Raw genomic sequence first — 12037 nt, 5'->3', positions numbered from 1 at the left:
CTCTCGCTTCGCGTGTACTGCGCTCAGTCTTACAGATGAAATTACACAATAAATCAAAAAATCAGCCGGGCGTGGTAGCGCGTGCCTGTCATTCCGGCCACGGGAGGCTGAGGTGGAAGGATCGCCGGAGCCCAGCGGGCAAGGCTGCGGTGGCCGGGAGTGGCCACTGCACTCCAGTCTGGGCAACCGAGTGAGACTCCAACTCAAAAAAAAAAAAAGAAATTACAAATCAGGTCCCTGCCCTCTTGAGTTAGAGAAATCTTGCAGAATCTCAGAGAAAAGAAGCTGATGCAACTAGATACAAAGGGAATGATGACAGCTGGGGGCAAGAATTGTTGAACAAGGAAACAATCACACAAAAGTATCAAAATCACTCTGTGTCGTGTGTGTGTTTGAGCCAGGAAACTTCCAGCCAGTCATGTGAGTCCTGGGTGGGTAGGCCTCAGGAAATCCAAATTGTCCTTCCCAGTTGGCTGAGGGCTCATAGAAGAACTTCAAGTATGGGAGACAGAGGACCTTGTGACTTACTGTAAATGATCAATGAGCACGTGAACAATCTCCTTCTTTCCCCCCACTGCCCCTCCTCCACCCCTCGTTTTTGCTCTGTATTGTGCTTCATGCCTAAGGATCCTCCCAGATAATGCTGCTTTTCTTCTTGGGGTCCTTGTGATGAGGCGGGGAGGGATCTTTTCTGCTCCACCCCTCACCGGGGGCTTCCCCAGGACTCCAAGCACCAAGTATCTTCCAGCCCTTGTCTGTGTCCTTCCTCGCTGCTTTCAACACTAAATGCTAAGCCGGGCTCAGTGGCTCAGCCTGTCATCCTGTGCTTCGGGAGGCTGAGGTGAGTGGATGGCCTGAGCCCGCGGGTTCGAGACCCGCCTGGGCAGCGAGACCTCATCTCTACAATAAATCAAAAAATGAGCCGGGCGTGGTAGCGCGCGCCTGTAGTTCCGGCTACTCGGAAGGCGGAGGCAGAAGGATCGCCGGAGCCCGGCAGGTCGAGGCTGCGGTGGCCGGGAGCGGTCACTGCGCTCCAGTCTGGGCAACAGAGTGAGACTCCAACTCAAAAAAAAAAAAACACTAACTGCTCCCTCCCCACAGAGAGGCCTGACGGTCACAGTGCCTTCACTCCACAGCTCTCACGCTTGGTCTCCAGGCTCCTGGCACGGCTTGCTCCTGTGCTGGCCCCGCAGACCCAGGTGGTCCTCTGCCAGCCACCCTCTGCCCTCCACTCTTCCGTGTCACCCCGCTAGCTAGATGTCCTCGTCCTGCTGTGACTCCCACTGCATCCATCTCCCCTCATCTCCCAGCTCCTTCTCTTGAACCCCCACCTGCCTTCTAGTCTCATACTTCCTGGGGCTGACTCCCCTCCTGAACAACCTCTGGAAGGCCCGTGGGGCCCAGTGCTAAAGTCCTCCCCAGCCCCACTTCTGCTCTGGTCTCCTCACCCCCGGCCCCTCCCGCCTAACCCTCTTTCCCCTCTTGTCACGTCGTCTCCCCCTGCCAACAGATCACCGTGTCCTGCTGGTTCATTCTCCCCAGGGCCGTGTCCGCTCACTCCCCTAGTTCATGCCCTGCTGGCTTCTTGCCTGTTATCACAGCTCCTGTCAGTCTCCATGCCCTATTTTGCTCCTCTTCCCGGTGGGCCCTGATGCATCTCAAGTCTGTGCCCCCATGTGGAATATTTCTGAAACGCACTCCTGAGTGTGTCCTTTTTCTCCCTGGCCGTCCTGTAAGCTTCACTGTCCACGAGAACTCGTTAGCATGGCCTATGCCCTTGGTACTCCAGCACTGCCCGCCTCGAGCCTAGTCCTCTGACACCTCCTTCCTCGACCCTGCCTGCTTGGAACGGTCCCCAAGGACGCCTCAGTACCAGCCGCTGGTGGTTCGGTGCCCTGCCGGTCCTGCTACCTTCTCATTCTCTCCTCCCTCGCTTCTTCTCATACCGTCTTCTAGTGGCTTAAGGTCTTGGTATCTCCAGTGCTCAGCCTGCAGTTGGGCAACTGAATGAACAGTGTTCACCTGGGGCTTTCACGTTAATAGTTATGTCAATAGCATTGCTAGGTAAAGTCTTAAGTATGAGGAAGCAAAAGCAGTTGAGTCTCAGAGGCTGTTTTTTCTTATTTTCTTTCAGACTGGACCTGTTGAAGGGTTTTCAACTGCCAGTTTTCAAAGGATGAGACACTGATAGCCGTCCTGAAATTGTCTGCCTTTCATTTTTAATCTATGAAAGAAGGCATAGAAGTAAAGAACCAAGGAAGATTTAAAATCAGTTGTGTGTCAAATGCGTTAAAAAGTCTCTTTGTGTATCCACTTGCAGAAAACCACATGACCAACTAAAACGAACACAGTGCAGAGAAGTGTTAGCAGTGCCATAGCTAGAAGTGACCTGGGAAGCCTCTTTTATTTACAACTAAATGTAACCATTTCCTCCTAATACAGGGAAACCAAACGCAGGATGTTTGGATCCTCTGATAAAGATTCTGATCCTTGTAGGTCATGCCAGTTTCTCCTTAAACACACTCATCTAACCTCACTTCATGTTGTGGCATCTCCTGACTTTTGGATAGAGTAATACAGTCGTCAGAGCAGGCCCAAGAAATGAGTGAGCCCATGACAAGGTGCCCATTTGGTTTGCGAGAGGTAACCTGATCCACAGGGGACCCGTGCTTTTGTTTTGCACTCTGGGGAGGAATTCAGAGCGAGTTAAGCTGCCGGGTATTGATCTCACCTCTCACTTCCAGTCTGTCGTCACCAAGCTCTGGTCATGTCCCTTCCAAGCATTTCTCACCTCCGTCCATCCTCCATGTCATTCTACCGCCAGCGCCCAAGTCCATGCTACTGTCTTCTCTCGTAGACTGCTGCTGACCGGTCTCTTTACAGCCACTGTACCTTCCTATAGTGGCAGAGTGCCTTTTCAGAATGTAAAACGACCGTGTCATTTCTCTGCCAGAAACCCTCAGGGGCGTTCCACTGTCCTTGAGATAAAGACTCAGATGCTTAATTTGTCCTGCGAGGTCCTGCACGGCCTGGCCCCCCCGATTCCTCCTCAGACTCGCTTCGTGTCACACTCACCCCTCGTGCTTTCTCGGCTTGGTCCCACTGGGCTTCTTGAGCACAATCGGCTCCTTCCTGCCTCAGGAACTTTGCTTATGCTGTTCCTTCTATGGGGAGCACATTCCCACTCTTAAGCTCAGACGTCCCTTCCTCAAAGAAGTCGGCCGTCAACATAGACCATCTACTTCAGAGAACCTTCCATGCCATCCTTGTGGCAGGTACCACAGATGACTTTGCACTCATTTGTCTGAGTGTGTGTTTAGCCTTGGACGCTCCCTCCAGGCTTTGTCCCGGTGATGACAGCAGCGTACCTGCCTTTTGCTTTTTGCTCTCCCTTGTTGCCACTAGCACGTGCCTGGTGCGTGGCAGGTGTGCTCAGAACACAGTTGTCCTGGAGACACAGGTATGAGCCAGATGCTCGTTCAAGTCTCTCGTTCAGTTCTCTGCAAGGTCCAGGGCGTGGTTCAGTTGATTCTGAGCCACAAGGAGTCCCAGGCCTCTCTGATGATGCCAAAAGACCAAGTTGTTTCCAGGCTGGGGCTGAGCACGGACGGGCAGTCAGCCTTCGACTGCATTTTGAGCTTTTTTTTTTTTCTTCTTCCATTTCACGGTTAGAAATATCAGACCATGGAATTTGGTAGCTGCTGTTTCATGTAATGAAACTGCAGCTGTTGGCTTTATTTTGCAATTTGCTTCTTTCTGATAGGTGAAAGTCTGGAGCAGCAGCTTTCTGGGGCCTGATATGAATGTTCCCACTGAAAAAATTTCAGTGTTTGAATGACCGTCCTGTGCTGAGCAGGAAGAATAAACCATATGTCCGTGCACTGGTGTACAGGCATTTGCATGTATGCGTTCCCCCTGCCCCCCGGGGGAGGAGACCTTTTAGAGCTGTAACAAGTAAAAATTCCTTGGTGAAGGTTCAGCAAAGCAGCATCTGATCTATTTTGAAGAGGCCCTGGGAGTATGGGGTTCTAGGACTGTACAGCGGGGAGAGGAAGAGAGTGGACACGGCCATGTAGCAATCATCTTTAGGACCGGGCCTGAGTTAGGCTAAGCCTTACTTTCTCAACAGAAGGATGGCCCCCAAGGAGACAAAACTTGGTTCTTGAAGATCGTCAAAGACATTAAAATGTTCTCTGGCCCTCCCCAAGGCAGCAGGACATACCACAGACCCACAGTGGATCTGCGTGTTAAGGTTTCGTGGAGAAAGACCATTGGGGAGGGAAGCTCTGAAAAGGCTCTTTAGAGGGCGATAATGAATAAAAAGGTTGAGAAACACAGCGTTGGGGAAAGGAGTGAGTGGACAGGCAGAAACTACCCATGAGGAAGAGGGGTGAGGGGCAGAGCAGGTCCTGGCAGAAGCCAGAAGGAACCAGAATGAGAGCCCCGAGGTGGACATGGGTCCCGGAAGGACAGAGGCGCCAGCTTCTCATGACCAGTCATGGAAACAGACAGGTGGCCACTAAAGAAATGGGAAGTTAGCGAGTCCGGAGTTGACTCAAATGCCTAAGGACTGTCGGTACAGTTGCTTTGATGTCTGCTGGAAATGACTTGGGAGGGTGAGGAAGGCCTGGCTGGGGACGGTGGGACAGAAGGGGCATCCCCGTGGGGAAGGGTGTGTAGGGTGCTCAGTGCCCACAGGCCGCATCCCATAGGGGCGTGCTCGCCGTCCAAGAATGGAGTCTGCAAAGCGAGTGAGCCTGAACATGCTTGGTACGATCCAAAGTTTCTCAGTGAACTTCTGAGAACTTTGGCCTCAGGCATCTTTGGAAGATCGGGGAGATGTGTGTAAATCCAGAATTTTTAACCTGCCATGGGGAGGATTCTAGTTCTGGGTGGGTCGTACTTCCCCTCAGATCTTCCTTTGATCTTTATGAGCAAGGGAGTTTATGGTCAGGCCAGTCAAATTAATGAAATAGGAATGTTTCTCCCTGCAGTTTTCCCCAGGAGTATTTATTGAGCACCTGCTGTGTGCCGGCCATTGTATTAGTGTTCTGCATGTGGGTTCCTTGGGAGTCCAGACATAGGGAATAAGGATGCTGACCGGGAAGGCCAGTGTTAGGGCAGATGACGATGGCAGGAATTCACGCCAGAGAGAAGGTGCCAGAGACCCCTCACCCAGGGGAGGGATACTGGGGTTCTGGCACTGGCTCCCGCTACAGTTTCCTGTTTATCCTTTGTCACAGACATGTCACCTCCTTGGGTCCGCCTCCTCCCGGGAATGCTTTTCACGCTCCTGGTTAAGGCCAGAGCACTCCCACATTTCCTGTAGGAAATGGGCAGGATTGAGAGAACCTCCTGTTTGACTTTGGCCCTGACTTTGCTCACCTCCAAGCCAGGCTGCTTTGCCACTAGGAGCCACCAAGGGTCTACAGCCCGTGTGTGCTGTGGCATCTGCTGCTCCATCCTGAGGAGGTCAAGTTCTTCCCTGCCTCGTAGGGGGACGGCTGAAATCAAGAAGTGTGAAGTGTGGAGGGAAACAAACACCCATCAAGGCTATAGTTAGGCAGGTGCACAGGCGGAGTGGAGGTCCACCAGGGAAACTGGACAGAGTCAAGCTGTGGCATCCGGCGTACTCGGGCCGGCCTTAGCTGTCTCAACTTCTGCAGGGCCTCACACTCAACCAGAAAAGGAGGTGACGGCAACCTGCCTGTAGGAGTGATGCAGTGGTGTAAGCTGCCTCAGGGCGTGGACCTACACCCACAGCACAGGCGGCAGTCTGACATCTAGGCCCTGGCAGCCAGTTGAAACAGTGGCATCGGAACCGTGGTCATTGCTTCCCACAAAAATGTCATCTGGAAGGACCCAAGAGGAATTGGGAATTCAACACCACTGAAAGCTTGGGGATTTACCCCTAACCTAGTGGCTTAGGGAATGGAACTAAAAACCACCCTTGCTGTACCTGTCTGCAAGCCTTTCTCTCAGTTCCCAGTAGAGACACCCATCATCAGAATCCATCATGAAGCTGGCCAGCTGCCCACAGAGGGATGTGTCGCTTAAATTTTTATTGGTTTGTCTGATTATAAAATACTGGCCTTTGTAACAAAAATAAAGCCAGTATAACAAAAATATATAAATACCAATTATTTTCCCCCACTATCTCAAGAAAACTCATTCTGGTTTATATCTTCCAAAACTCTTCTTTTGTCAGCACACACACATTTTTGTTTTATGGAAATGGAACTGTACTGTGTATAGTTTTCAAATGAATATATCACAGATATTTTTCCATGTCAGTAAATATACCATATTAATGGCTACCTGGAATTCCGTTTTATAGATGTACCATCTATTTTTCAATCATGCCTTGTTGGTAGGCATTTAGGCTGTTTCAATATTTACTATGTGAGCATAATTCTGTATAATCCAGGAATATTCATATATATAGCATATAGATCGTGTAATCTTGGAATATGTGTTTTGTATACTTGACTAATTTTTGCCTTGATAAATTCTAAAGGAGAAATTGTGAAAAGAGATAACGTACTTTAAGATGTTGGCGTTTAATGCCAGATTATCCTCAAGAGATTGACCAATTAGACTCCCCCCAACAGTGTGTGTCTCTGCACTGGGAGACCCTGGCTTGTTTTGCTCTTTGCTTATTTTCTAACCGGCTGCTGCTCTGGAAGAACCAGAACTGTTTTTCACCTTTGGTCTCCCCCCCTTGTCTTGTCTGCGGTTGACCCCCCTCATTCATTCGGTAGCCTTGGGGAAATTACAGCTCCCAGGCAACACCAGAGGAGGCCGTGTGAGCCAAGAAGGAGGGATGGAGGAATCCCGGAAGGGGTGCATTGCGGGTTATTTACTTTGCCTGCCTGGAACAGCAGCCCGCTGAGGGGGCCAGGCTGGGAGGAAGGATTCCATCTTAGTGTCTCCGAGCCTCATGGGATGCCACCTCCGTATCAAGAACTGCACTTGGATTTATTAGCTTGTCATTGCTCTGGCTCTGTTAGAAAAACTCCACGACTGCAGGGAGCAACGCGGCAATTTTTGAGGAAGAATAAATAGGGAGGGGAAGAAAAACCCGTATGAGACCTACTGAAACATAGGACAAAAGGTCTATGTGAACACTGTCCACAAACCTCCAAAAACTGGCAAGAACTGGAAATGTCTTAGGATAGGAAACGCCCCCACCCTCCTCACCCACCAAGTGAAAACTGATGGATTCCATCCCTGATGTGGCCTGTGCAGGGCAGGGGCCGGTGATCCCTTGAGAAAATGGAGACACTGAGGAAGGATTTCAGGAAATGCAACCACGGGTTTCAAATCTACGTTGAGCCCAGTAAAGAGCTATATCAATTTGGCAGGAAATAGAGTTCTGTCATATAAGAAAATGAGATCCCTTCCTGGTAAAGAGAAAAAGGAAAAATAAAAAGATGTAAAGAGACTAGATCAACAAACAGCGTGTTTTCATTGGAAAAGCCTCTCCCTGTGACTGGACGCAAGAGACGCCATGGGACATGATCGGGGTGCAAGTGATTGGACCAAAGGGCTCAGTAGTGTCCTGGACGTGCGGCAGGGGTGGCGAGGCATCCCTGAGAGTGACCTCTGCCAGAGCACAGATTTCATGAGCACTTGGAATCTGGGTCCCTCCGGAGGATATGACCCTGACGTTCCCTCTGGAAAGTCCTCTCTCCATGGCTTGGCTTACTCTATGGTATACCTGGCAGGTGTAGGAAGAGTCTACAGGGAACCGTCCCAAAACATTGTCCTTCCAGTAGGGAGCTGTGGGTGGTGATCTTCTCCCACCTTTTTTTTTTAATTTCTGCAATGAGAATAGAGTTCTATTTTAAAATGGTAGGCCTCTCTCCCTTCCCTTCTGCTGGTGACTGCTTCATAAGTCGTGGTGTTAAACTCAGACTGGGTCACAGCATGAAAGGTGCTGCCCGTATTGCAGCTGCTCTAAGGGAGGGAGCTGTCAGGGCAGAGGAGGGCATCTGTGTGCAAACAAATGCCTCGTTTTCAAAAGGCAGATGGGTCAGCCTGCTTCAGCCTGGCTTCTCTAAGTTTCTTTCTTTCTTTCTTTCTTCCTTCCTTCCTTCTTGCTTTCCTTCTTGCTTTCTTTTCTTCTTTCTTTCTTTCCAGTTTCTGTGTTTGCATCTTTGAAAGAAATTTCATGGATCTTTTTTATGACTGTACAATTTAATTTTCAGAAATGCATACATTAGAATTTGGATCGCTATAGTCTTGATGGCTGTACCCTGTTCTTTTCTCTTGACTAATTAATTAATTTCTTCTCGATTAATGAATAGCAGATTTAAAAAATGTTCTTCTCCACTACTGCTAATATATGAAGAATAATTAAAACCCATAAATAACCCTAAAATAATTTGCCTTTCATGATAACATCTTTAAATGTGTAGCATCTTAACAACTCGAAAGCCTTATTAGACATTCTCTTGTGCACAGAGCCTACTTGCTGGGAGTATTTCTGAATAAGTTTTGTTTCTCTTCCTTTTGTAGTAAAATGTTATTACTCGGTCATAATATGCGAGATAACTTCATGATAGTGATTATTGTTTTATCTTTGTAATTACAGACATATCAAGTGGATCTGAAGCCCAATGGGTCAGAAATAATGGTAACAAATGAAAACAAAAGGGAATATATTGAGTACGTATACACCTGTTTACATCCTTTATTTTCATAAATTGAACAGCCTATTTGCTTGGCATTCTGTGCCAAGACAGTTCATGCATGTTATAGGCATGTGTGTCTTGGTGAGTTTTTAACAATATGAATTCAGTCTGTGGCTTGGGCTAATGGGAAATTGAATGTGGGATGGAAGGTCTGTCTCATATCATGACTCCAGTGAGCTGCCCTATAAGGAGCAGAGGAAGGAGAAATGGTGGACATTACTGAGTGGTGTGACAAATACTCTTGGAATGTGTGGATATCCCCTTTACAATTTTGAATTACAACAGTGGAACACTGTTTCAATGGCCGGTAGAATTAGGGGCCAACAAAGACAAAATATTGTGTCTCCCTCCTGACTTCTTTTTAATCATGGAAATGTACAAAAAACAGTTAAAATGGACAGGAAGAATTCAGCACATGCAAACATGATGAATTTTATTTCTGAGATTTGTCATTTTCGTAACTCAGTCTCAGCCTCAGTTGGTGGAAGATCACGCCAAGTCCTTTTGGAAGTCTCACTTAACATTTCCAGAAGAAATTATTACTATTACTATTAAGTAATCCTAGGACACCCATCCCAGGCAGTTCTTTCTCTGTCGGCCACATGACATTTTCCTTTTTGTTATCTGTGTGTGCTTCAAACACATAATTCTGGGGTCTTGGAAGGATCCCTGGGTCACCGTTGCCAACTAACCCAGGTGAGCATGGCCATGTGTGATTCCTGGGTCCTGGGTTTGCCTATTTTGTGGGGTATCTGCCATGCCTGAGTGCCTGGTTTATATCCAGCACTCCATTTCAACAAGCTGGGCTCCCAACTTGCTTCTCGATTGAAATTGGCAGAGGTCTTGAATTCAGATAATTAACTAAGGGTCATAGCATCTTTTAGTGTGATCTACAAAGAAAATCCTCTGACCTTCCTAATTAGGAAGAAATGGAGAGTGTGGGAGACCCTGTCAAAGAGGAGAATTATCATCTGGCAGACTTTTTTTTTTTTAACTCTCAAGTGAAAAGCAAGTTACGCTTAATAAACTAAACATGAGTTACTCCCATTCTTACCTGCCCATATCAGTTGACACACTTGCTCTGAACTTGGACTGTTTTTGCAGATGACACCCTGGCAGACACCAATGTCTTCTCTGAGAAATACAAACTGTGGATAAGTTTTAAAAACTCTCCAGCCCAGGGTGACCAGGGTCTCAAGTCTGAGGAGCCTGACATGTGTGATATGTGTTATGCAGCATTCTTTGCAGTTAATTCTTTTAGTGTTCAAATTTGATAGGAGCCAGTGCCGGGCAGGGTTCAGCTACCTTTATTGAAGCAGTGTGATTGGAATCTCCAACTGCTCTCTGTACTCCCGGGTGCCAGAAGAACGCTGTGGGACTGATGGTTGCAGCCCAGGCGGTAAAGCCTGATGTGGCTGAGGGGTGGTGATGCTGCAGGCTGGTCCTCGCGAGCCGTTACCCTGGTACCGCCTCAGCGGTGAGAGCCCTTCATGATGACGAAACACCTCTGATGGAATCCAGAGTGGATTTGCCTCGTGATAAATTCTGCTCTTCCCTAAGCATTGTCACAGGGAAAATGGTTCCGGTGAAATTCGGTTGCTTAAAGAGGTCTTACGACTCAGCCTCCAGATTTGGGTGCGAAAGTATTAGTACAAATCATTTTGCTGATAAAGTTTATATGTCATTGTTGCATATCAGTACGTTGGATGCTAGAACGAAATATATAACAAAGCACTATGCTGACTACTCTTTTTACAAATACCGGGGGTGCCAAAAAAAATTGTTTACATATTCTAAGAGATGTTATCTATGTATTACTTTTAGTTCACCATAATCAGAAGTGTCTGGACGCTCATGGTAACCACTCTGTGCACCTCTTGTCATTGCAAAAGTCCAGGATGACTTGTGTTCCTCTTTTGTTATCGATATATATTGAGTATCACAACGTTTTTCCTTTCTTAAAATGTATATACATTTTTGGCACCCTCTGTGTCCATACATATTTATTCATGCCCGTGGGTGTTTATATGTACACTGTGTATCATGCACACATGCCTGTGTTGCACACCCCACAACCTTTTCTCCTTTCTCTGCATAATTACATTCATCAGGCAACTTTAATCAACTAAGCTTGATGGAGGAGACGTCAGTTATTCTTTTGAAATCCTTGGTGAGGTTTTAGTTTTTGTTTTATTTTTTAAGTCGGAGTCTCACTCTGTCGCCCAGGCTGGAATGCAGTGGCATGCTCATGCCCCGCCCCCCAGTGTCTACCTACTGGGCTCTGGCGATCCTTCCGCCTCAGCCTCCCAAGTAGCTGGAACTAAAGGCGTGCGCTACCACGCCCGGCTCATTTTTGATTGATTGTGGAGATGAGGTCTCGCCAAGCTGGGTGGGTCTCAAACCCGCGGGCTCAGGCAGTCCACTCGCCTCGGCCTCCGCAAGTGCTGGGATGCCAGGCTGAGTCACCGAACCTAGCCTAGGTTTTTGATGGCTGTTCCAATGATTCCTGGAAGAGTTCATGCTTAAACTGTGGGTGCGCAGCAGCAGACACTCCCTTTGGCTCTGCGAGTAGAGGTTTCTCTCCTTTCCCCTGTCTGGCGAGGTGTAGTCACTGTGGTAAAGGAATCAGGGAGTGCTCATTGACAGCAAGGATGCCTAAATATTGTTCCCTCTTCTTCTGCAGCTTAGTCATCCAGTGGAGATTTGTGAACAGGGTCCAGAAGCAAATGAATGCCTTCTTGGAGGTAAGCCGTGCTGGTCAGGGCTCTCTGCTGCATCCCTCTAGTCCAGGTCGAGGGCGACGAGCTTTCCTCCTCCTGCCCGTGTGGCAGAGCTGATCACACACGGAGAGGTGAGGAGGCCAGGACTGCACAACTCACGCCCTTGACCAGTCTCCAAGATAAGAGTGCTCAGCTGCTGTGCCACCACCTTTTTTTTTTTTTTTTTTTAAAAACGTGGTCTCTTGCTTGGCTTCTCTGATTTTTTAATCTGTCTTCACTGTTTCCAAAGAGGCCTTTTTACCAACTTGATCTAGAACTTTATCCTGGTTTTGGGTGGTGTCCGAGAGAAGGTTGTCTTTTGCGGGTGACAGGTTCCGAGAAGCCTGAGGACTTAGGACTGCACAGTTGCAGGCAGGTCCCCATCGTGCCACCCCTCCATGGATCAACGCCTCCCAAGCATGTTTTTTTGTTTGTTTTTTGTTTTGTTTTGTTTGAGTTGGAGTCTCACTCGGTCACCCATACTGGAGTGCGGTGGCCGCTCCCAGCCACCAAAGCCTCGCCTGCTGGGCTCCGGCGATCCTTCCGTCTCAGCCTTCCGAGTAGCTGGAACTGCAGGCGCAC

General features: G+C 48.3%; 1 protein-coding gene across 4 annotated transcripts in view; it reads left to right on the top strand.

Annotated features, from left to right (window-relative positions):
* NEDD4L (neural precursor cell expressed, developmentally down-regulated 4-like, E3 ubiquitin protein ligase) overlaps positions 1-12037 on the top strand; it is a 160729-nt gene that overhangs the window by 134220 nt on the left and 14472 nt on the right. For all 4 annotated transcript variants that reach the window (XM_021716122.1, XM_021716120.1, XM_008065199.2 and 1 more), the window contains 2 exons: positions 8597-8670; positions 11380-11440. In XM_021716122.1, the coding sequence (XP_021571797.1) occupies positions 8597-8670; positions 11380-11440 (135 nt within the window). The remainder of the gene's footprint in view (positions 1-8596; positions 8671-11379; positions 11441-12037) is intronic.

Source organism: Carlito syrichta, unplaced genomic scaffold, assembly GCF_000164805.1.
Source record: "Carlito syrichta isolate Samal-C Ts95f unplaced genomic scaffold, Tarsius_syrichta-2.0.1 Scaffold308187, whole genome shotgun sequence".
NCBI lineage: Eukaryota > Metazoa > Chordata > Mammalia > Primates > Tarsiidae > Carlito > Carlito syrichta.
Note: the sequence above shows the minus strand (reverse complement) of the source record. Positions and strands in the feature narration are given on the sequence as shown.